Source organism: Euprymna scolopes, chromosome 10 (assembly GCF_053919585.1).
Source record: "Euprymna scolopes isolate OS-2025 chromosome 10, ASM5391958v1, whole genome shotgun sequence".
Taxonomy (NCBI): Eukaryota; Metazoa; Mollusca; class Cephalopoda; order Sepiida; family Sepiolidae; genus Euprymna; species Euprymna scolopes.
In genome coordinates, this window is record NC_136491.1 from 107,018,072 (window position 1) to 107,044,337 (window position 26,266).

Sequence of the window (26,266 nt, forward strand, 5' to 3'; positions counted from 1 at the left end):
ACTTGCCTGCATACAAAGGGCTATAATGATGCTTTCCTGTCACCCATAATTGGCATAATAGTGAAAAGAGGCGAAAAAAAGGTGAAGGTGAACTGCCTGTTGGACACTGGCAGTCAACGGACTTATTTTGACACTTTAATTTTAAAAAAGCTGAATTGCCTCTCCTTAGAAAAGGATAAAAAAAATGGAGGTAAAAACCTTTTTAGGCAGTAGTCCTAAAAATTTTAAGGAAATCTCTGTGGGATTAAATTTGGTTACTGGGAGAACTCATACTCTCCCAATTCTAGCAACCCAGTTGAACTTATCCTATCGCCTTGAAGGACTTACTCAGATTCTTGGGAATTTAAAAAATCGCAGGCTGGCTGCAAAGTTTGATGCCAAGAGGGATTTGATTATAATAGATGGGTTACTAGGACTCGACGCAATCCAGTACCTGGAACCTTTAAAGGTAATCCCTTGCATGTATGGAGTGGCATTCGAGACACAAAAAGGATTAATCCCCTTTGGAAACAGGTGTTCTTTTCTCTATAAACACCAGATTAAAAACCAAAAAAGAACACAGCTTAATTATGCAGAAGTGTTGGCTAGAACTCCTGAACTTCCACCTGCCAGAATCAATTATGTGGTTCACCCAAAGGAATCCCACCCAGACCCTTTAAAAAATTGGTTCGAAGAAAGTAATGTCCAGCGAGGGTTGGAGAACATGTTCAACCTTGAATCCATTGGATTGCCCACTGACGAGAAATTCTCCACCTTGGATGAAGAGAAAGTTAAGCAATTCCGAGATTCCATCACATTTAAAGATGGTCTTTATCATGTGCGACTTCAGTGGTATGAAGATAAAATAAAATCAGTACCTTCGAATCACAATACTGCTATTCGAGTTCTAGAAAGGGTTACCAAAGATTTGGAGAAGAAAAACTTGTATAATCAATATCTGCAAGTTTTTCAACAACAAGAAGATGAGGGCATTATCGAAGAGATAATTGTGCCACCTGAACAATTTAAAGATTATATATGGATACCTCATAGGCCAGTGTTAAAGCTAACTGACCAGACTACTACCAAAGTGAGACCAGTGTTTAATTGTTCATATAAGAATAAGGACTCGGTATCATTGAACGAAGCAGCATATCCTGGAGTAAACCTAATGACAGACATGATAAAATTGATGATCCGATTCAGAACAAACCGATACGCATTGCTAGCTGACATTAGGAAAGCATTTCTGATGATTCGGCTGGCATCTGAAAGGGATCGTAATCGATTTTGCTTTTTTCTAAAGAAAGGTGAAAACTTGCATTGCTACCGGTACAAAACCATTATATTTGGCTTCAATGCAAGCCCCTTTATTTTAAATTATGTATTAAAGTTTCATGCGGATAAGTTCCCTTTGGATGACTGTTCAGAAACATTGAAATCCAATTTTTATATGGATAACTTGGTGAAAACTGCAAATAATACAGAAAACCTATCTGCCTTGTATACTACTGTGAGAGAACGTTTACAGAAAGGAAATTTTGATTTGCAATCTTGCAATTCCAACTATGTAACACTCCAAAAGAAAATGAAGGCAGATGGAACATTGTCAGGATTCGACTCTGGTTGGGAAAAAGTGTTGGGATATCAATATGACCCTGTCCAGGATTCAATAAGTGTTTGCCCACCATCATGCGACGTGGAGGCGTCTACTAAGAGGAAAATATTGTCTGAGACCTCCAAGGTATTTGATCCTTTGTCTCTTTATCTACCTGTGACAGTGCGAGGTCGTCTCTTGATGAGAGAAATATGGAAACAGAAATTAAATTGGGATGATGTGGTTCCTCAAAGTGTGAGTTCAGTTTGGAGAACGCTGGCAAAGGATCTGTCCGCGTTAAACACTGTATCATTTTCGAGGAGAGCTTTAGATGAAGGAAAGGATACCAAATTATTTTTCTTTTGCGACGCATCTAAAGCCGCATATGGGTTTGCGGTGTACGCTGTGCAGGATGGGAACTCATCCTTGGTCTTTGCAAAGGCAAAAATGTCTCCTCTGCAGGGAAAATCCCTCCCGACGTTAGAACTTCTAGCGGTATTTTTAGCCGTGAAGTGCCTCCCTTTTATAAAGGAGTCACTAAAGGACATTACTATTAAGGATGTCTATGTAATCACGGATGCGCAAGTGGTTCTGTCCTGGATTCTGTCCGATTTTGTCCAAACGAAAAACGTGTTTGTACAACATAGATTACAGGACATAGCTCAAATGACAGAGAAGATCAAATGTGATTTCAACATAAAAGTCAACTTTAAGTATGCATCGACAATTGAAAACCCAGCGGATTACATCACCAGAGGTTTGACCATCAGAAAATTTAAGGAAAAACTTTCTCTTTGGTATGAGGGACCTAAATGGATAAAGCAAGAAGAATCCTCCTGGTGCCATCGTGAATTGGGCTGCCTTTCTAAGGCTCAAATGGAACGGATTAGTGCTCCAGTAAATTATGCTGCAGAGAAGGAGGTGGCTATATCAGAAATCAAACTGGAAAATTTTTCTAGTTTGAGTAAGTTGATCAGTGTGACTTAAATTCGTCAACAGGTTAAGAAAGAGGGAGATGGATCCCAAGTTACAGGCAAAAGCCTACCTGATCAAGACTATGCAAAAACAATCCCTTTCAAGAGAGTTAGACTTCCTGCTAGACCCTGGAGGAAAGAGCAGGCCGAAACTGGTCAAAAACTTGAATCTCTTTCTAGACCCCAAAGGCATCATAAGATCAAAAGGAAGAATAGGAAACTCTGAATATCACCCATATGAAATACAGAATCCTATTTTATTAGGAAAAGAACATTATCTGACAAAATTGATCATTCAAGAATACCACCAGAGAAGCCAACACTTAGGCTTAGCCACTACTCTGAATGAAATAAGGTTAGGCGGTTATTGGATACCACAAGCCAGACAGGCTATTAAAAATGTGGTTGGTACTTGTATGAAGTGTAAAAAATATAATGCTGTTTCCATCTCAGTACCAAATTCGACCAACTTACCAGCCCCTCGAGTGAATTTTGTCAGGCCTTATTTACATACTGGTGTGGATTTTACCAGTCATATCTATGTTAAAGGACAAGAAAGAGATTACAAAATGTACATTATTCTTTTTACATGTATGAGTATTAGGGCTGTGCATTTGGAACTGGTTCCAGATATGACTGTAAAATCATTTATTCAAGCATTCATTAGGTTCACGAACGCGAATGGAATACCCACGCACCTTTATTCGGATAACGCTCGCACATTCAATGCTGCTGCCAGAATAATTAACCGGGGGATGCTAGCGGACGAATTCAAAGAAAGATTCAGTTCTTATGACTTGAAGCATTGTACGATTCCACTGTTTTCACCTTGGTATGGTGGTAGTTGGGAAAGGTCTATCAAGACCATAAAATCCTGCCTATATAAAACAATAGGAAGAGGTAAAATAGATTATTTTGGCCTACTTACAATTTTGTCTGACGTGCAAAGGGCAGTAAATAGCCGCCCCCTGACATATAGGAGCTCTGAGGACTCTGAGCTAAATATCTTAACCCCTAACTCTCTCATGAATGCAAATATTGGTCAGGGAATAATGATGAGGGTTGAAAACCAGGACCTGGAAACAATGGACCCTCTAAGTCGAAGTGAATTGATTCAAACCCTGCGTTCCCGGGAAGAAAGCCTAACTAAATTTAGGAAGGTTTGGAATGAGGACTATTTGTTGAGTCTCAGAGAAAGGGCTCTGAGCCTAGCTGATTGTTCTTTTGAAGATAAAGTAAAACCAGGGGACATAGTACTCATAAAAAGCCCTCTGAAGACAAGACCTTTCTGGTCTCTAGGTGAAGTTCTGCAGTTAATCCAAGGAAGTGACAATTTGGTGCGTATGGTGACAGTGAGGAAAGGTAATGGAGTTATAGACATACATTCTATTAAACATCTCTTTCCTCTGGAATTCTCTCCACAGCCTGGAGAACCCGATTCTATAAGCATGGAACCTCCGAATTCACAGGATATGAGTCAGGACCCACAACGGAGAGAGAGTACTACAATTTGGATCTATCCTACCTGTAACAAACCTGAGGATAGCAGACCTATGATAGCCTGCGATAGATGTAATGACTGGTTCCACTTCAGCTGTGTGGGTCTAACTGAAGCACCACCAGGAGATGAACAATGGTTCTGTTCAACTTGTGTCCCTCAAGGAGTTGTACCTGGTAGACCCAGTTTATCGGGAGTCTAAATGAACTTTTATTCCCTTAATCAAGATTTTTTTATTTTTATTTTTTTTATTTTTTTTGTGGGGAATGTGTGATAATTAAATTGATTGACTTACCGAGGGTGGGTCGGGGGGGAAGGGAAAGACACTCATAGCTGTGAACGGGCCGGCCTGGTGTTTGTTAATGAAGAAAATAGGATGTCTATTCCTTATAGCTTAAATAGACATTCCAGTCTCGTTTCAGTCTCGCTGAACGAGAGATTGAGACTATAAAAACAGTCACCTTGGTAGGCTTGTTGTTGTTGTAGTTTTTTTGTTCTTATCGTTGTTAGAGATCTATCAGGCCGGTACGACAACTGTTAACAGTACGTTACATTTACAAGAATACGTTTGCTTGTAAGCAACGAGATAATTTTTCGTTGCAAGTTAAACGTCTTTTCTTCCCCCCCCCCACTCGTCGGTAGGAAATATCGACAGAATTTGGATTCTCCAGAATAAACAAAAAATAAAGATTGACATTTTGATATACTATCTAATATTAGACCAACAACATATTCGAAATTAAAAAATAAATCATTATATAAATAACATGATTTTTATTTAAAAAAATCGAAGAGACATAGAGGTAGCAATTTTTTCATGTTTTAATCGCATTATCGTACAAAGACTATCAATTACTAGCAAGCTACCCGGCGTTACCCGGTCATAAGATACGCTTAAATATAATAAGTGAATTCATGCAGATTACGTATTTATTATTATACAGACAATTCTCTATCGATTGTTATATTGAGCATAATCTATATATATATATATATATATATATATATATATATATATATATATATATATATATATATATATTCCATTCCATGAACAAAGCTTCTTTCTTAGAACTGCACGTCTGTGGAACTCTGTTCCGTCTGCCTGCTTCCCTCCGAACTACAACTTGGATGTCTTCAAGTTCAATGTTAACAAATTCCTAATGAACCGCCCCCTTAATTAAACACTTCATCAAATCTCCACACTAACGTAATGTACTTGCAATAACCCTTATCCCTGAGTGGCTTCCGGGCCTTGATAAGTGGTGATCACTGTGTAATATATATATATATATATATATATATATATATATATATATATATATATATATATATATATATAGGGGTGCCTTTCGTGTTAAAATGGCTACAATTGACACTTTTGTGCTTAATAAAAAATTGATGCCTGGGATTTTTATAAAACTTTTTGAAAAGTTGTAATTAACTGATTTCTATATAATTTTGTTTTTCTATACTTCGCGATAACTCTTGGGTGTGCCCCAGGGGCTCTTTTAGGGTTAATAATATATTAAGGCCTTGGGGACTTTTAGGGCTAAATGGGGAGTGGGGGGCAAAGTCCTTTCTTTTTTTTTCTTTTTATTTTTTTTGCATGGTGCAGAACTCAAATATCCATATGTTAAGGACTAAAACTGCACCATTTGTTCATTTTCACCAGGATTTGACGTCCCCTGGGGATCTTTGGGGCTAAATACGGGGGTGAGGGGGCAATGCTGAACTTAGTCATTTTTTATGCCTCGTTCACAGTGCACTCACAGGGGATCATGCATGCTTCACGTGTAATAAATTAATGTTTGCTGTTATTCATTTGTAATTTCGTCCATTGTAACAATAATTAACTAAAGTTGCTTAATAATAAAAAGAATGAATTATCAAAACGTTGTGTTTGTCACTAAACAGACACATGTTATATAATCGTATCAAACAGACACATATTACGTGATACCAAATTTAAACAGACATATTAACATGATGGAGAACTTCATATATATGTCATGTGATTATATATTTCTCTCTGGGAGTTCTTCAGCCAATTCTTGGGAAGACGGATTCTGTGTAAACATAGACGTTTTAAATAGAGACCAAGATGCTGTGTATTTTTATATTTTTATTTCTCCCAGGTAGTCGCCATAAGCAGAGGAGCGATCGACGATCTCTGCTTGGGTGGTTAGTTCTTACACGTTCCACGTCTGGGACTCTCCCCCTCCCTCGGGAGGAGACACCTTTCAGACCATTTTCTTTTATTGACGTCCTCAATCCAACTGAAGAATTTTCCCAGCTAACTAAAACACGTGACAGACAGACGCGTACTTCCTATGAGCTGGTCAGATATTTTCCAGTGCCACTTGATCGGTCACCGGGTTTGGTGCGTATTGACATGTTTTGATAATATATCAAAACATAGCTCCACATCTCTTGTTTACTTCCAGTTAGATAGATAGATAGATAGATAGATAGATAGATAGATAGATCGATAAATAGATAGCTCGATAGATATATAACAGATAATTTCTCTTCTGCAAAGCCAACTATATAACATATTAAAATATTATTCTTATGCATATTTTTTGTAAAAAAAAACTACCAAAAAAAACTGCTCACATTAATACTTTTCTGATGACGTTAAAAAATGCAATTATATCAACTAAATCGTAATTGCAAATTTCAAATCTTTCGTTTAATTTACAGATTAAATTTACTATTTTTTTGATAAAGAAAAATAATTGTTATTCATATAATAAATTTCCCGTACTACTAGATCAGTCTGTCTAAAGACACCGGCTTCCTTACCTAAAATGCATCAAACATTGATATTATTAAAATTAAGAATAAAAAACTACTTTTTAGAAGCACGGAGAAAATGAAATTCAAAACACGACCGTTAGAATATCAAATACGTGCGCTAATTTTTATTTTTTAAAAATAAACATTCATTTATTTAAAGTTGTTCATTTTCGGCTTATAACAAAGCCCTTACCAGGATTTTTTTTTCTAGACAATACATTTTTTTTAACCGTCATGTTTTGAATTTCCTTTGCTCCGTGCTTCAACAAGTGGACTTGTATTACTTTTATACATGTGCGCATGGGTTTACCCACTGGACACAACATCTATCTCCGACAAATAGAAACTACGCCAAACTACACCATGGCAAGTAATGAAAATATATATATATATATATATATATATTGTCTAAAAACAATTCCTGTTAGAAACTTTAAATAAATGAATGTTTATTTAAAAATAAAAAATAAAAATATCGCACGCATCTGATCTTCTACCTGTTATAGTGATACTATTGTTTTTTTCCTTTTCCTATGTTACACTAAATTTTTCCTTTTCCTATGTTACACTAAATTTTTCCTTTTCCTATGTTACACTAAATTTCAAACAAAGGCTTGTACATAACATCCATATTAAAAATAATGAATACAACAACAACAACAATAACAACAACAACAACAACAATAACAACAACAACAACAACAACAACAACAACAAAAATCCACACACATCCCATTTCATTAAAAAAGCTATGGTTTGTTAGAAAAAAAACCAAAAACATTATTTAAATTTCATGGTTGTATGGTTATTTTGTTTTACAGCATATCAACCCTTTTAGATCATTTAATGCCGAATCCAGTGATTTTGAAAAGTTTTTAATAGAATGTGATTTTTAATCAGTTTCTATTTAACCGATAGTTGGGACCCTAGCAGGTACTACCACTCCGGGTCAGAGTAGACCTGGGAGCAATGGCAATAAAAGGGTAGCTCCATACCCCGCAAGCTAGGGCCTCACCATCGGATATAGTTTAAGGTCATATCCAGGACCTTTAATTTCATAATCGCACCATACTTTTACAATTTACACGATTACGTTTGTTTGAAAATAATCTATTAACGTCACAAACGCACAGCATATTTTCAAATATTCTGCTTGTATGCTGTTTTTATTTTTATTTTTTTCAAATCATCAACATGTACCTTCAAAGAAGATAGGTACCGCGATATATATATATATATATATATATATATATATATATATATATATATATATATATATATATATATATATATATATAACTTGGTAAAATTATTTATTAAAAAAATAGATGACTTGAGTGCCATCAGCTATAATTGAAACCGAAACCAAAACTTATGAATAATTCTTGGTAAAAGTATTTATTACAAGAAATTAAACGACGGTCACTCGGAAGAAAAAATATCACACACGCTATCATATTAATATATAGATTGTGGACATTTCACAAAGTTGCCAGTAACTATTAAGTGCAGACATATGACGGCAACAAACAGGATAATATTTAGTCGTTCTGGAATCCCGAAAACTTTAGTCAGCGACAATGGAATTCAGTTCATGTGAAAAGAATTTAAGGAATGCTGCAGACGTCCATTGAGCACGCACCAACACCAGTTTACCAACCAAGATCGAACGAAATGGCAGAAAAATTTGTGGACATATTCACATGAGCTCTGAAAAAGAATAAAGACATTTCTATATACAATACAATTCGACACACGGTGAGAAGGAACACAGGTCTATACACCCGAGATTACAGTCTCTCAATACACATCATCTCTAGATTTGTAGTCAAAGCGTAGCGGATGATTCCTCCAATGTTTGTCTAGTCTGCCTTTGAAGGTATTGTGTGTCTCTGCAGATACCGCTTCTTTCGGCAGCTGGTTACACACGATCACTACACGTTGGGAGAAGAACTGTGCTCGAACAAAACCAGCTGCTCCGGTGTCACTGTTATCCAAAGAGTAAGAATGCCCACGGGTCCTGCAATCTTGTTTCAAAGGAAGCATATTGAAACAGTCCACATCGATTTCACCATGCAGGTATTTGAAGACTTGGATGATATCCCCTTTCATTCGACGGAACGTTGCTTCTGTTGCTCCTCGTAGGACAGATTATGCAGATCTGGGATCAATTTTGTAGCCTTCCTCTGCACCGCTTTTATGGTTCCAATGTAACGTATATATCGCGGTGAACATACTGATGTGACAATAAAACTTCTTAAACAAGAGAACGGGCAATTTTCACCAAAGTTAACACCTTATACTACCTAACATCATAAGTGAATTTGAGAAGTTTTATTACCAGACAAGAAAAAAAGGCCCGACATATAAGTCAAATTTAAGTTCTTTCATATGACAGCAGCCCATTGGAAATTAATGTTTCTGTTTAAAGCACAGTTGAACCATAATCCTATACTTTTTCATTTTAAACTTAAATTCAAGCTATTATAACCGCACAAGCAGAAAGTTCAGGCATATAAAATCAACAGTAAATTCTTCGATATGACAGGGGCGCGTTTGAAATGAATGTTTTTGTTTAGAGCACAATTGAACAATGATACTTGAAATTTGCATTTTAAACTTTAATTCAATAATTTATACATCTAAATAATTTTATAAAATCAATCGATCTCTACAGTAAAGTGTAGATTGCAGTATATTATCGATTAAGTAAATGTGGAGAGGCAGATGAACCTTCCTCCCGGTGCAATCGATTTGATTGAATCAAAAATGGGCAATTCCACAAATTTCGATGACAATAAAAATATGTAAATTAGTCATTATTCAATCCCAGGCTACGCTGGGTCTCCCTGCTAGCATATATATATATATATATATATATATATATATATATATATATATATATATATATATATATATATATAAACTGAAACAGAGAGAATATTCAGGCCTGTAATAATACAAAGAGGGGGTTGCAAAAATGATTTGTGGTGTGAGGAGAAATACAAACTGAAATAGAGAGTAGGAGAGTTTTTATAAATACATGCAAAACCACATTAACTTTTTTAAAATCCAAATTAATAAATTAAATAAAATATAATCTTAAAAAGATACGATACAAGTTAGAAAAGGATTTCATCCAAGGTATGAAAATTGTTAAACAAAATGTTTTTACTATGGGCTTTAAAAATAAAGGTACGAGATTCGATTTGAAATTTATGTACCTTCAAAGTGCACTTTTATACATTTTACAAATAAGGTATTAAATTTTTATACCTTACTTTGTAAAATTTATAAAAGGGCACATTGAAGATAAATAAGTTTCAAATTGGATCTTGTACCTTTATATATATATATTGATACACATTTTATTTTATACTTAGGATTGTTGTTTTTCCTATACAGATATTGTGAATGTGTATATTGAATTATCTGCCTACATTCTATTGATATCTGCCCGGGTTTTGGGCGTTAATTTTTTTTACCCTGATATTGACGACAATTAATTTGTTTTTTTTTCTTTTTTAATTTCCATTTCCCCAACCCACGTTAGAGAAGAAAAAGAAACAAAAACTACTTATTTTTTTAAACGATATTTACCATTTTTCTTTTCTTAATCGTAACCGACGATATTTTCTCTTAACAATATATCGGTTGAAAGACGTCTCGAAGTTTATTTTAGGTTCTTTTTATTTTTTAAAAATATAATCGCTAATTTATAGATATATAAATTTACTCTTAAATCGTTTTTATTAACGAATTGTCGCTTTCCTTTTAATGAATTATATATATATATATATATATATATATATATATATATATATATATATATATATATATATATATATATATATATATATATATACACACCGTATCGGCCATAATATAAGGAACGGAAAAAATTTTACAATTATTCATGTATATTTAAAAAATTAGTGCATGGATTTTTCTGAAATACTCAGAATAAACAAATAGAACCAATGTGTATAAACTAGTACCAAAAAAAAATTACGATTCAATATTGAGAAATATTTTAGTTTAAAATTATATCTGTGGATTTATCCTGGCCAAAAGTTAAGGATCGAAATAGAAAATTTATTTTTAAGAAACTAAACTTTACATAAAAATAGCTAGTTTTTAATATTGGAACTGCTGATAAGCACAACAAAGAAAAATGGCGTCACCGACTGCAAAACTCTGTCTCTCCAAGAAAAAAAAATAATTTTAGACAATTACAAAGAAAAGAAATCAATTTCAACAATTTCTAATATCGTTCGAAGATCAAAAAGTGTTGTTCATCGTGTGATAGCTCCATATAAGAATAAAAATACATTAGAAGCATCCCCTAAAACCGGCAGACACCCTAAAACGTCTCAAAAAGAAGATAGGATTATGGTAAGGCAGGCTCTTAGTGACCGATTCAAATCCGCAACATCAATTTCTCGTGATTTTAATGAACAGACTGGGAAAAATATATCTAGAAAAACTGTTTCTCGACGGTTAGCAGCTGCCGGATTGCATGCCAGGGTGCCAGTATCTAAACCCTTGATCTCCAAGAAGAATAAAAATAGCCGTTTGAAGTTTGCCCATGAGCATGTCGTCTGGACTGATGAACAATGGGCTAAGGTTCACTTCAGCGATGAATCCAAGTTCAATTTGTTTGGATCTGATGGAAAGAAGCATGTACGGCGTAAAGCAGGTGAACGATTATCCTCCAAATGTGTTAAAAAAGACACTTAAATTCGGAGGGGGGTGTAATGGTGTAGGGTATGATATCCTCGGAAGGAGTTGGCCCTCTAGTTCGAATCTAGGTAGGGTTAATGCGGAGACTTATAAGCAGCTCCTTCAACAACATGTCATTGAGAGTTTACGCCTTTCACCTAATCAGCCAAGCATTTTTATGCAAGATAACACAACTTGCCATAAAGCTAAAAAAGTGATAAGTTACCTCGAGGAAGACGAAATAAGAGTAATGGACTGACCAGCGCAGAGTCTGGATCTGAATCCAATAGAAAATGTTTGGAAAATGATTGGAGAAAGAGCACAGACGAGGAATCCCCAAAATCAAAATCATTTGTGGGATTTATTGAAGGAAGAGTGGGAAAAGATAAATCCTGAATTTTGCAAGAAACTAATCCAGTCTTGTGGTCGAAGATGCAGTGAGGCCATAAAGAATAAAGGGATGTTCACTAAATATTGAATGAATTTATTTTTTAAAACATTTGCATTAAAAAAAAACATAAAGTTTCTATTTCGTTCCTTAACTTTTGGCCAGGATAAATCCACAGATATAATTTAAAACTAAAATATTTCGCAATATTGAGTAGTAATTTTATTTTATTTTATTTATTTATTTATTTATTTTTTTTTTTTTTTTGGTACTAGTTTATACACATTGGTTCTATTTGTTTATTCTGAGTATTTCAGAAAAATCCATGCACTAATTTTTGAAATATACATGAATAATTGTAATTTTTTTTCCGTTCCTTATATTATGGCCGATACTGTATATATATATATATATATATATATATATATATATATATATATATATATATATATATATATATATATATATGTATGTATGTATATATATATATAATTCATTAAGGGGAAAGCGACAATTCGTTAATAAAAACGATTTAAGAGTAAATTTATATATATATATATATATATATATATATATATATATATATATAGAGAGAGAGAGAGAGAGAGAGAGAGAGAATAACATCAAGAATGAGAGTTCATATAGAAACGTTGTTTTAATTTGAATAAAATAGAATACACATCAAGTGCGTTTGAAAGCCAAATCACAACGTAATATTAGGAAAATAAACAAATATTTTACTTGTTTGAAATTTATCAGAAATATATTCCAGAGGTATACTCCATCTTAAGTGTGTTGTTTTGTTTCTTTTTTTTCCTTTTTTTCTTCCTTGCCATGTTGTAAAGTTTGAGAAAGAAGTCTGTTTGTAAGGAGTCGCGCGTTGTATATGGTGTTGTATTGTGAAATGTTTGAACTGTGCGTAGGCAACGCGAGAATACGTCAAGGATGAGAGTTCATATAGAAACATTGTTTTAATTTGAATAAAATAAAATACACATCAAGTGCGCTTGAAAGCCAAATCACAACGTAATATTAGAAAAATAAACAAATATTTGACTTGTTTGAAATTTATCATATATATATATATATATATATATATATATATATGTTTCGTTAAAAAAAATTTTTACATCAAAAACGCACCACATATGTTCAGATATTGTACTTTTACGTTATTTCTTAAAATAAGTCATCATATATATATATATATATATATATATATATATATATACTTGTTTATTGTTATATAAACATGCTCACATCCCGCTGCTACAAATAGCCACTTGTTTCAATCAAACAACAGATATCATCAGGCAGCGACTTGACTATTCAAAAGTTCAATGAATAATGGATTTTTATTTTAGGTAGGAACTCTTTAGAAGTTGGAGTTAAAAAACTTAAAACACAGGACTTTAATTAAATAAAAAAGTAAAAAGGGAGAGGCAATTTAAATAAAGTTAAAAAATTACAATGGGGAGAGAGTGATTGAGAAGAGGAAAAAGGAATAGAGACAGAAATAGAGAAAGAAAATATAGAGAAAACAAAATAGAGAGAAAAAGAAGAGAGAAAAAATATATATATATATATATACATATATATATATATATATATATATATATATATATATATATATATATACATATATATATATATATACATATACATACATATATATGATATGGAGAAGAAAAGAAAAAAGAAATAAATGGTTATAATAAAGAGAATAAAAACTAGAAGGAAAAGGAAAGAATAATGAGATCTAGTTAAATAGGGAAAGAGAGAAAGTAAGAATTTGACAGTATATAGAAAAAGAAAAAGAAAAAGAAAAAACCTGCGTGTCAACCAATTTATGAACAATTATACAATTCAGTAATGAAACATATTATTACAAATACAAACAGAAGATACAATCCAAGCGTCAGAAATGAACGTGTCAAAAAAGGCAGTGAATGTATTCGGCTAGCATATTTATCCTCTTACATACGTCCACGAGTAAAATCAACGCAATTCAAACATACGTCTACCATTAATTAGGCCCTTTATGCTAAATGATATAAGTTTAAAGTTTTCGCGTTTTTATTAGATAAATATATTAAAATGTGATGTGAGGATGTGAGCATGTTTATATAACAATAAACAAGTATTATCAGCTCTTTTTATTGAGCACTATCTAACAACCTCGTTGAATTCATTAGTCCATTACTTTTGAATATAAAAAAAACCCGAGTATATATATATATATATATATATATATATATATATATATATGGAAAATGAAAACAGGGAATACAAACTCATGATCAACGTTTCGTCTTCATTTCAAAACTTTCTCAAGATGACTTATTTTAAGAAATAATGTAAAAGTACAATATCTGAAGATATGTGGTGCGTTTTTGATGTGAAAAGTTATTTTTAACGAAACATAATCGTTAAGATTCCAAAAATATGGTTCGATTATAATGTGAAAAGAATATACATGAACACAAAATATGAAATTTCAACTGGCCAATCATTGTCTAAGTTCTTATTTCTGGCAATGTGTCGATTGATGGCTTTTTCGCTGCCAGTCACAGCTTGGCGTATTAATAAGTCAAGGTCAAAAATTCTTGCACATGAACTATGTGTCTGAATTCGATTACTTTCATGATTAGGAAACAGGGGGAAAAAACGTATGATTAATTAGAAAACTAATTTTCTTCTTGTTTCTTGCGTCCGAAGCTGATCTATTTCAGACACACAATCTCACACCTACTCAACATTATATATATATATATATATATATATATATATATATATATATATATATATATATATATATATATGAGAGAGAGAGAGAGAGAGAGAGAGAGGGGGGGGGAGAGGGACGATAAACGTGTCGCCCTAAAGAAAACAGCACTACAACTTTATTTTTAAACTTCTATCGAAAAAAATCGATTCAGATAACTTAATTCTGCTGACATCTATTCAATATCGCCGTTTTCCTTCAGCCTCAATCATCGCTTCGATACAGGTCAGGAACTGGGAGCATGACTTTTCTACAGGAGCTGGCGGAAGCTCGGCGAATACTTGGCAAATGGCGGCGATCAGGCTGGCTTTAATGTTGTAGGAGGTCGTGTTGGTTATGTTCTCGACGTCTGACCAAACGAAATAACCAAATAGGTTTAGGTGAGGGGAGGACGAGAGCCAGTGAGAGAAAGGTACAAAGCCGTAACACTCTTTCTGAAGCCAAATCTGGGTCTCTTTGAACTTGTGGATCAGCGCCAAATCCTTATGCCACACTTAGGGTCTGCCAGCGGCCACCTGATTGCACCAGAGGATCACCACACTCTTCGGCACATCCAGGTACACTTTGGTGTTGACTTTCAGGCCGACTTCGAAGATGTGAGGTGGCATGATGTGGCCCTCACTTGAAACCAAACCAAAAACCGTAACCGTGGCCGGAAACTTTGTTTTCATCGCCATGGGCACGTCCTTGTTATTCGCGACAATCCAGCGATACATTTTGAGGGTGCTGTCAGTGTTATTTTTACAACAATTCGGTCGATGTAGCCTCCGACCTTCTTCAGATGTATCTTGTCGATTTGGGAATATTTCTCTCAAACTCGGGAATCTATACGGAATTTCGAACGGAATCCTTTATTTAATCCACAGGGTAGTATTCTCTAATTTTGTCAGCAAGACCCGTGGCGTAGTGGATAAAGTACTTAGTAAAATTCAGTTGTGAGTTACACTTTTCTGGGAGGTTCAATCCCCAGTGCGAGCGACACTCAAAATAGAATTGCGAATTTCTTAGGATTTCTAACCAGCTTCACCCGTTGATTAAATAAGGGATTCCATTCGAAATTTCCTGCAGGTTCTTGAGTTCGACGAAAACATTTTCGAGTTCGACAAGAATAATCTGAAGATGATCGGAGGTTGCATCGATTGAAACGTTGTGAAATTAACACTCAAGATGAGAACACTAGTTCCAATCATCTAAATAATACGAATGAATTGAGCTTACTATATAAACATATCAGATAGACACAGAAGCAGGCGTCGAACAAACAAAATCACATGAGTAGTTAAGATAATAACTGTGGCAATATAAAACATATCGACCCGATAGAAACGAAATGACCATTCGGTGTTACCACCGCGAGAAAAGGAAGATAAAAAAACCAAAAAAAATCTCTGTTTCCGGATCTCTGTCTGATTAAATGGATTGCTAGGATGTTTTTATGGCGTAAAGATTAATTTTCCCCTTGTTTCGTCCGAATTCGTTAGTCGCACTTAAATAAAGCGACCAACCAATTCCTCAGGCCGAAAATATTGCTGTCTATCTGGGAAGACATTTTTTTTTTTTTCGGGAATTGACGCATGCGTATTTACACTGGAATATTGATCCGTGCACTAGCATATAACAATATTACGTGTTATATATATATATATATATATATATATATATATATATATATATATATATATATATATATATATATATATATATATATATATATATAGATAGATAGATATATACATATAAATATATATATATAGATAGATAGATAGATATATACATATATATATATATATATATATATATATATATATATATATATATAATCTTATCTCCTTGTGTCGAAGGTATTTGGACAATGTCAAAACATTGTTAATTCACTGCCCACATAGCAGCAGCAAAATAGCGCAACGGTAAGAAGCTCCGATTGTCGTTTGGGCGGTCGGGTTTCGATCCTGGCTTGAGGTAGTTGCTTGGCTAACTGCTCTGATGAGCTGTGAAACAGTGAAACAGTACTGAATGTGGATAACATATATATATATATATATATATATATATATATATATATATATATATATATATATATATATATAAGTATATATTATATTATATCATAAAACTCAAATCGCCTTGGCTGTCGAAACCGTGTATCCGTTTTCGCATTACGATTTGTGTGCGTAAAGAAATAAAAACAAAGCCATGAAGGCTATGGTTGAAGCAATGATTTTTTTTTGCGTTTAAAATATGCAAATAAAAAGAAAACTGTAAATCTTTTGCTTTTTTTAGATTGGCATTTTACGAGTTTTATTTGTATTTTCCATTACAAGTTTGAATCGTTTTCAAACAAAACAAAACATATGTTTACGGTGTAATATATATATATATATATATATATATATATATATATATATATATATATATATATATATATATATATATTCTGTAATTTACAGTTTAAATCCTTTCAAATTACTTAAATCTAGATCAGCTTGCCCAGTCGTTGAAACCGTGTTAATAAAAAGAAAATACTTAACTGTCAATACATAATAGCATTTAACTTTTTTTATAAATATTTTTTTAATTGATTTGCATTACAAATAAAAAAAAATCATGCAAGATTGGAGATTGATTGGCAAAATAATCTCTCTCTTGAATTGTTTCCATGAAGAAACATTGTTTTCGTTTATGGTTGTTTCCACTATTTTCGTCTTTCGACAAAAAACTTATTCTTTTGGAACCTTTGTTGAAAATTCATATATATATATATATATATATATATATATATGAATTTTCAACAAAGGTTCCAAAAGAATATATATATATATATATATATATATATATATATATATATATATATATATATATATATATATATATATAAAAGAAAGAAAATTAAATCTGTAAGTTGAAATTTACAATCAAAATTTATTGTTCGACTGAATACTCCAAACACAATTTACAAAGTCCTTATTCCACGGAGTTTCAAGGAATACTATTCTTGCTATTGTTCTCATCAGAGGACATAAAGAAATCAGCAAATTATATTTGTAGGAATGCTAAAATTTGCTGGTTGTAGCATGAAGTGAAACCGCAATTTATTATAGTCATAAATTGCGAAGAAAAGCAAATGAAAAAATGTTGGATAGGTAAAAAAATATTAAAAAAAAAACCGCGCATAAAATTTCAGCTTGCATGAAGATTTTCTCAAGGTAATCCGAAAGGCGAAAATAATTCTTTAGAGAGAGTGAAGTCCAAAATTAAATCCAGTGTAATGTTAATAGTCCGGTTGGAAAGTTTTTCAAATCAGCTGAAATAATGGAAATTGTTTTTTCGGACATGGCAGCAGTCCAAATAAAAGTCGATCTCCAGTCAAGTGGAATCGAGAAATAAAAAAGACAGAAAAACAGCATGTCATCTTTCATCGCTGGCATAATTAGAAAAGTCGATTTCATACTAATTATTAAAAAATTAAGATTAGGCTAAAAAAAAAAAAAAAACAGGAGAAGTGGTCTGCACTTGAAAGTTTGTATTAGTTTAACCGGATATTGTCTAGACAGGCCGAAACAATCCTTTCTGCAAAGTGTCATAATTCGATGTCGATATTAAAAGGATGAGGAGTAAGGATTAGAAAGTTTTAAGTGTGGCAAAATCTTAGTTTATTAGTAATTATAAGGCTGTCGAAAAGTCATGATGTTAATGATGATGATCTTAAATAATAATAATAATAATAATAATAATAATAATAATAATAATAATAATAATAATAATAACAACAACAACAACAACAGCAACAACAGCAACAACAAATGTACTGTAATGCTAATAATATTAATAATAATGCCAATGATACTCATTATTATGGTTTTTTGGAGTATTCAGTCGAACAATAAATATTTAGTGTAAATTTCGACTTACAGTTTTAATTTTCTTTCTCTTATAATAAGCTCTACTCTCGATTGCGTATTGAGCTTTTTTATACGGTTAGGATTAAATTATCTATATATGAATATTGGTATTTATATTAAATTGAAGTCTACCATTGCGTATCTCAGGTAAACACTACATCCTTTTGATTTCATAACGTTTATATATAGATTAATATACTTTTCTTGGAAAAATAAAAATATTTCTTTCATATAATTAAACTTACGGTGAATCTTATCTCCTTGTGTTGAAGTTTTGTTTTCAACGTTTTAATTTTATCATCCGGCAGTATTCGCGTCGCCATTTTCCGGAAACTTTTCCAGCCACATACCGTAAACAGCCGGAAGATGCCGATGCACCCTTGGCTCAAATTCTGGATCAGTATCTGGTTTTGTGATAATGATGTGAGTGAAACGCATGCACTCATTTTTTTGTGTGTAGTTTAGCGAGGTACTTTGAAGGTTGGATTATCGTTGCTAGTAGTGTAACTATTTTTATTGAATATGTGCTTTCACCATAATTGCATAATCATCTTTGTCTTTAAACTTATAAGTAGGGCTGTGACAACAGCATATTCTTTCCATTGTTTTGACTCTCGAGTATATATCCGACACAGTTAGACACAATTAATCAACCGAAAAACCACACCACTCTACATAAAAACATAAGATATCAATGGATATATACCTAAGAATCAAAACAAGGAAAAGAATATGCTGTTGTCATAGCCCTACTTATAAGTTCCGTCAACACTTCAACATAAAAAATTCAGACATGTTACTCACACTTTTGCCTAGAATATATATCCTATAATCTATAATTTTAAGTCCGATAGTTTAGGGTTTTACCGAGCATTGCTATTAACGCTAACATGCGCGCAGCAACTCTTTTAAAACTCTTTTTTGTAGTCTTTTTCACCCACAAACAAGGCACATTTGCCACCTGAAACGTAAGGGGCTACTATATGGGATCAGGTATAACAGGAGGCAGTGGGAAGTTGAGTAGCAAGATGTCTGTTCGCATTACATTTAAGCTTCTGTAGTTTAGTATAGTCAGGAATGCAAATAACAGGGAAGAAATTTAAAGGTTTAGAAGTCCACGGGAAGAAACTATTAGAGAAGAAGACTTCCTAACATCTAGGGACATCAACAGTGAAAGAGTGAGAGTTTGCTACTTGTCAGGTGAGTCGGGGATATACGTCGAGTGGGCACTAGAGCTATGAGTTCATTAGAGCACATTCCATTAAAATATTTGTAAAACAAGCACAGAGATGCAACATTGCGACGATGGGACAGAGGTTGGAGTTTTGTCGACAGTGCAAGACCTATTAGATTTGAGACGCTTTTAGATACTAAGAGTGAGAGACTAGTGGTAGATGCACTAGCCCAAAATATGCAATAAAATTCCATGCATGGGAAAATGGTGGCTTTGTAAAAAATATAGGATGCTCTCTGATGCGAGTAATTTTCTAGTATGGTAGAGAGAGCCCACCTTCTTTGCAGCAATCTTGGCAATGTCCTCAATGCATTTATTCCAATTCATTACCTGTGAATGTTACGCCGAAGAGTTTGAAAGATGGGCTTTCAAGTAGCGTATTATTAATCATGGCAATCGGTGGCTGAGAAGTTTTTGCAGTTGTTAAAGGAAAGAAGCTTAGTCTTATTAGCATTGAATGTTATCATCCATTTGCGGCTCCATTTCACTACAGACTAAATGGTTTGAGCTTCTTTTTTTGCCGTTGTCTAAGAGGAAGAGACTAGCAACAATACTCAATGCATGAGCGAATTGTCGCTTTGTGAAAACATCGGATACTCTCTGGTGTGAGTAATTTTCTAGCACGGTATGGTGAGCCCATCTTTTTTACAGCAGCCTTGGCAATGTCCTCTAAATATTTGTTCCAGTTCACGCTGATTGTGAATGTTAGGGTGCTATTTGTTGGTTGAGAAGGATTTTGATCATTGTTAAACGAAAGAAGTTTATTTTTTTGTAGCATTAAATTAACTAGTTAACTAAAACCATGAATTAGTAAAACATAGCTTCTCTGAGTAGTAATATACTAATATACCTGTTACCAAGTGGTGAAACATACAATCCAAAAATTTAAGGAATAAACCTCTTCACCTCATCTCTCTCCCTCCCTCTCTCTCGCTCTCTCTCTCTCTCTCTCTCTATATATATATATATATATATATATATATATATATATATATATATATATATATAAAATCTATTATCAATGAGCGCAAATTTCATAAACATTACTTCCATCCAATTCAAAAGAAACAAAAACAAAATTTTGGTTTTTTCCCCTACTTTGCGTAAATTTAGCATGTTTATTTAGGAAATTACTAATCTATATATCTATAAAAGTGAACGTGTCTGTCTGTCTGTCTGTCTGTCTGTCTGTGTACATTTCCCTACGCAATAACTCTGTCAATTTTTAGTCTATAGACTCGAAATTTGAAATACCGGGTACTGAGATTTGGGAAAATCGATGTGACGGGTGTCAGCCAGAAATTTGGCTGTTAAGAGGTCAAATTTCAACGATTTGACCTTTAAGAACTCTACCAAACTCCTCCGACAATTTTGGGTCTAGACACTTGAAATTTTAGATTTAGGTTCCTTGAACATGGATCTAACTTAATAAAGTGATTTGAGCCCGAAACAATAAATTTTAAGGGGTCATAATAGGGGTCAAAGTTTTAAAAAATTAACCATTTTTTTTGTTTTTTTTTTTTGCTTTTTTTGCACAGCATACACCTCCAAACACCCGAGCAACGCCGGGCACCCCTGCTAGTGCTGTATAATTAAAGAAGTGGTGATAGGTCGTGTTAGTGTCGTCATAGCAAGGGTTGGAGAAATAACGGTCGGCACATCCAGCAGAGAGTGACTATGGATGATCTGTAAGTTGGGGCTTCTGTGAATTTCCTCACTTTCCTTTAACAAATACAGATTAGAAAGGATAAGTTGGGAGTACTTTAATGTCGGCTAATTAACAGGTACTATTTTGCAACTTCCTGGCCAGGGAGATATATAACATCAATAAACCCGTGAACCGTAACACGTGTACCGGTGTATTAATAACACAATATTTTGTCTTTGTAAAATTTGCTGAAGTTCTGTACATGTGAGTTCTTGTTTCACGATAGTGTACTAATTTAATATTGAGACTGTTAAATGTGAAGGTTTGATGTTTATAATCACACGCGGATAGAGGATGAATGTAGCATTAGCAATGCCAGATGATGCCAAATTATCTTACTAGCCTAAGATAAATTGGTTGCTGGAAATTAAACTCTAGTTGAAATAGATGTTTATCTATAATATAAATCTAACCTGTCTGTTAAAATGTATGTATGTATGTATGTATGTATGTATGTATGCCTAAAACTTTCGACAGAGGCGACGGATTTTCACGAGATCAGTGTAACCCCTCACTGATGAAGCTGGTTAGGACCCCTGTTTATCTGGAAATCTCGGCTTGTGTCGTCTAGTCTTCTCTGATGGTTGTTACATCGAATCCTGCATGCTGAAAGCGAATATCGAAGCCGCAGGCAGGAAGAAAAACAAACTCGTGTACTCTAGTCTACAGAGTTAATTTTTACAAACTTATGTACAAATGTTTTTACAAATATCATTCAGTTCTTAGTAAGTTTTTCAAAGTCTCAAATCACTTCACAGGCAGCGGCAGACGGGTGGATGAGGAAGTAGAGGAGCCCCCTTCTCCAGGGAACGGCGGTTTCTATACGATCTGTTCTCCCCGAAATCAATAGGCAATCTGACTAATTTTAGAGTGTATCGACCCGATGTGGGTGGGGTAGAAGTCTCCCCAGCCAATCAAGTCACACTAAACCCCAACGATCTGAGACCCAATTCAAGATGAAAATTACATAACCTTGAGGTCATAACCAATCACTCAGTCAGTACAATATGTTCTAACATCCTCACATTTCCTGTTGTTGAAGGTTTTACAAATAACAAAATATCTCCGGTTTTTCCAACCAAAAAGCAAATATATCTATTTTGACAATGAATTAAAATATATCTATATTTATCACCCCCAAAATTCCCGAGGAACCCGCTGTTACCCGGGATCGGCCAAAAGCTATCTTAGCATAGCTATTCGGCCCTCCCCAAGCCTCTGGGGATGATCTAAAGCTCCCCAATGAGGGATTACGTCACACAGTATCGTTTTGAAGCTCGACCGTTCGGACGACAAATATCCAAAAATTGGCTAAAAATATAAACTCCTTCACCCTTAACTGGGCACTTTTCTACAAGTTGAGGTCGCTTTTTTCGCCGATATTTTCGAAAGGCATCCCCTCTTTTCAATTGATAGCCTTAATTTAAACCTTTGCCACTTCCAGTTTGGCGATGAACGCAATGGCAAAAACGTCACTTTTTTTCACGTTTTTTTCCTCCTTCGCGATATAAGTTCGAGTCTGCCTGCCTACTACCACTCAACACACACCTCCAAACACCCGGACAACGCCGGGCACTCAGACTAGTATAAATATAAACGAGAAAGATAAGGATTAAATTAATAAAAAAAATTAAGAATAGAACTTCTAGCAGTCTAATATAAAGATCATTTAAGATAGCGTAGATCTTAGAATGACACGTGGAGATTGTGTTAGAGTTTAGTTGAGTTTTTGCAGCTGACAAGAGAAGTTGGGTTTCTCCGAACGACCACAAGGCGGGTCGAATCCAACAAACTGGAAATGTGAATAAGAACGGTGTTAGCAACTTCGAGAAGAAAGGAACTACCAGAATAAAGAAATTTAAATATTATTTTATCGATGATTTCTGTGTTGGTCTTTTTCGTCGGAGAAGTTGAATATCTTTATTCCAGGTCCGATGGTCCAAACAGGTGAACCAAGAACCGGCTGAATGGAGCCTATCGGACGAGGAGAGGAGATATTGTCCCCTTCAATGTTTTTCAACCTTTATATCACTTATGAATAGTCCCTTATATGTTATACACACGTTGACATAACCACTAAAAATCAATATACAAAAATATATATAGTTATGCATGCACACACAAACCCGAATATATCTACCGACGTTTCAAATCTTTGTATATAACATCTATCGATTTGGTTCCCACTAACAAAAGTTATAGCGTTGTGGAAGAAAGTAAGATTTTTTTATAATGTCATGTAACCGTTTATATATTTAAAAAGATATGTTGTAATTTATATTTGTTTTGAAATAAATATGGCAGTTATATTTCAAATATGGATGTGTAACTGAAATTAAATGAGTTTATTTTTGTTATGTAATTTATTGACTGATTATATGTATTAATTATTATACAGGGCGAAACGATAAATTTGTCGCCCTAGAAAAGACGATATGATTCCATTTCCGTTTGATGAAAACCGATTTTCTTTTTTTTTTTTTGTTGCAGACCATCTACTAGTTGGCCAGTTGTGTACAAATCCCAAGAGCGATAGGAGCTTTCTATCATATCTGAAAGTTACACAATGTTGAACGAGTAAGATCGGAGATGCGCCGCTGTACAACTTATGATCTTTACCGATCCAAGTTATGACAACAGGGCCATTGCCAGCACCCTGAAAATGCAAATCCGGACAGTTCAACCCTTAAGGGAACAGTTCAGCGATGTTTCAGGCCCCGGTTATCGTCTTTGGTGTGGTGAGGGCTACATCATACCACCTCACATCTTCGAAATCGGCTTGAAAGTCAACACCATAAGTGTACCTGGATGTGCCGAAGAGTTTGGTGATCTGTGAGTGGAATCAGGTGGCTGCTGGTAGACGCTAAATGGGGCAGCAGAACTCGGCACCGACCCACAAGTTCAAAGAGATCCGGGCTTGGCTCCAGAACCCGCTGGACCACTTCGTTTGGTCATACGTCGAGAACATCACCAATATGACCTCCCACAGCACCAAAGCCAGCCTGATCGCCGCCAGCCGCCGAGTATTCGCCGAGTATTTGTCGCGTATTCGCCAAGTATTCGCCGACACTTGTGGTAAAGGCATACTCACAGTTCCGGACCCATATCGAGACGGTGATTGAGACTGAAGGCAGCTACATTGACTAGATGCAAGCTCTACTACATAATAAAGTTACCTGAATTGATTTTTTCAATAAAAGTTTTAAAATAAAGCTGTAGAGTTGTTTTCTTTAGGGCGATAAATTTATCGTTCTACGTTGTAGGTTGTGTTTGCTATGCTGTGAGAAAGTGAATCTGCGTTTAAATTGAATTATGTTCTGCATGATTACTTATAAATTATAGAAACCTCCACGTTGTTTAGTTGCCCTTGAATTTGCGATAAGCGTTGATTCAAGACGTCTCCATCGCGGTTTATTTGAAATAAATTTAAATATTTTAGATTGTTTGAAGTCAAAAATATGGCCATGCTTCAATGAATGAGAGAATAATGCATTCAGAGAATTGCTATTTCTTATATCTTGTTTATGTTCATTTTCTCTCATCTACATTGGGTTTCACTAACGTATATATAATGGCAATTTTGGCAAGAAACAGTGTATATGCCTGTACTGGAAATTGGTATGTTTTGAAGATGCTGTGTTGTTTTTTTATATTTGTTTTATAGTTTGTGATGTTGCTTGTATTATAGGAATTCCTAGTTTGTTTAAAGTGTTGCAAATTATTGTATTATTGGCGTGTGCAGGGGAAAAAGAAGTCTGTTTATGAGAGAAGTGTCTGGTGTATATGATTTTTTTTCCTTATTTATTATGGAAAATATTTTAAATAAATAAATAGATAGAAAAAGAGAGAGAACAGGAGGGAGTGAGGGAGACAACGACAGAGTAGTATTAAAAGGCTATAAGCAATGAAAGAATGGAAATAAGTTGGCGTGTGCAGGGGAAAAAGAAGTCTGTTTATGAGAGAAGTGTCTGGTGTATATGATTTTTTTTCCTTATTTATTATGGAAAATATTTTAAATAAATAAATAGATAGAAAAAGAGAGAGAACAGGAGGGAGGGAGAGAGACAACGACAGAGTAGTATTAAAAGCTATAAGCAATGAAAGAATGGAAATAAGTTGGCGTTGAGAAGGAGGATAGAAAAAGAAGTGATGTAAAATACCATTTTTCCATGTAAATTTTACTTGTTTATTCACAGCTTCGACACACTGATCTAATGTGCATCACTGTGTATTATAGCCCTGTTAAAGCGTTACAAAATTAAAAAAAAAAAAAAAACAGCACGCCAAAATAAAGTAACAACATCATGCATTGCAAACTACTTGGGTTGGCCCACCGGATATAAACTGACACCTTGCGGCTTAGTCTTCCAGTATTTATTGAGATTAGAATAGTCTGTTAGTAAGTAACATAGGTTAGTTCCGCCACAACACCCCTCTCAAGCTTATCAGTGTTTTTTCTTCTCTGGGTGGACCATGAACGGGTCGGTGATTTTCCTTTTCCTGCCTAAACGTCGTGGTTCTGGTGTGATTTAGGCAGGTTCAAAGGTCGTGGACGCTTTCAATGGCCTCTACTTCTTCCTGATGCAACTCTTCTTTGTCCTCGGTCAAAAGTTTGCGTATCTAGTTCACATGCCTTTCGTGTATGAATGATGGTCTCTGGGTTATATAGATCACATTTTC

The 26,266-nt window shown here is 34.2% G+C and overlaps 2 protein-coding genes across 2 annotated transcripts; both read left to right on the plus strand.

Moving 5' to 3' along the window:
* The first annotated feature begins 460 nt into the window (after nt 1-460).
* Nucleotides 461-2,563, plus strand: LOC145286524 (uncharacterized). The gene has a single exon (XM_080135420.1). It carries the CDS (start codon nt 461-463, stop codon nt 2,561-2,563), a length of 2,103 nt encoding a protein of 700 aa, XP_079991546.1.
* Nucleotides 2,564-2,591: 28 nt separating this feature from the next.
* Nucleotides 2,592-4,250, plus strand: LOC145286525 (uncharacterized). Its single transcript, XM_080135421.1, has one exon. It carries the CDS (start codon nt 2,592-2,594, stop codon nt 4,248-4,250), a length of 1,659 nt encoding a protein of 552 aa, XP_079991547.1.
* The last annotated feature ends 22,016 nt before the right edge of the window (nt 4,251-26,266 follow it).

Excerpts from the sequence above, each read along its gene's own strand:
- LOC145286524 (XM_080135420.1), top strand. The coding sequence starts at position 461 with ATGTATGGAGTGGCATTCGAGACACAAAAAGGATTAATCCCCTTTGGA.
- LOC145286525 (XM_080135421.1), top strand. The coding sequence starts at position 2,592 with ATGGATCCCAAGTTACAGGCAAAAGCCTACCTGATCAAGACTATGCAA.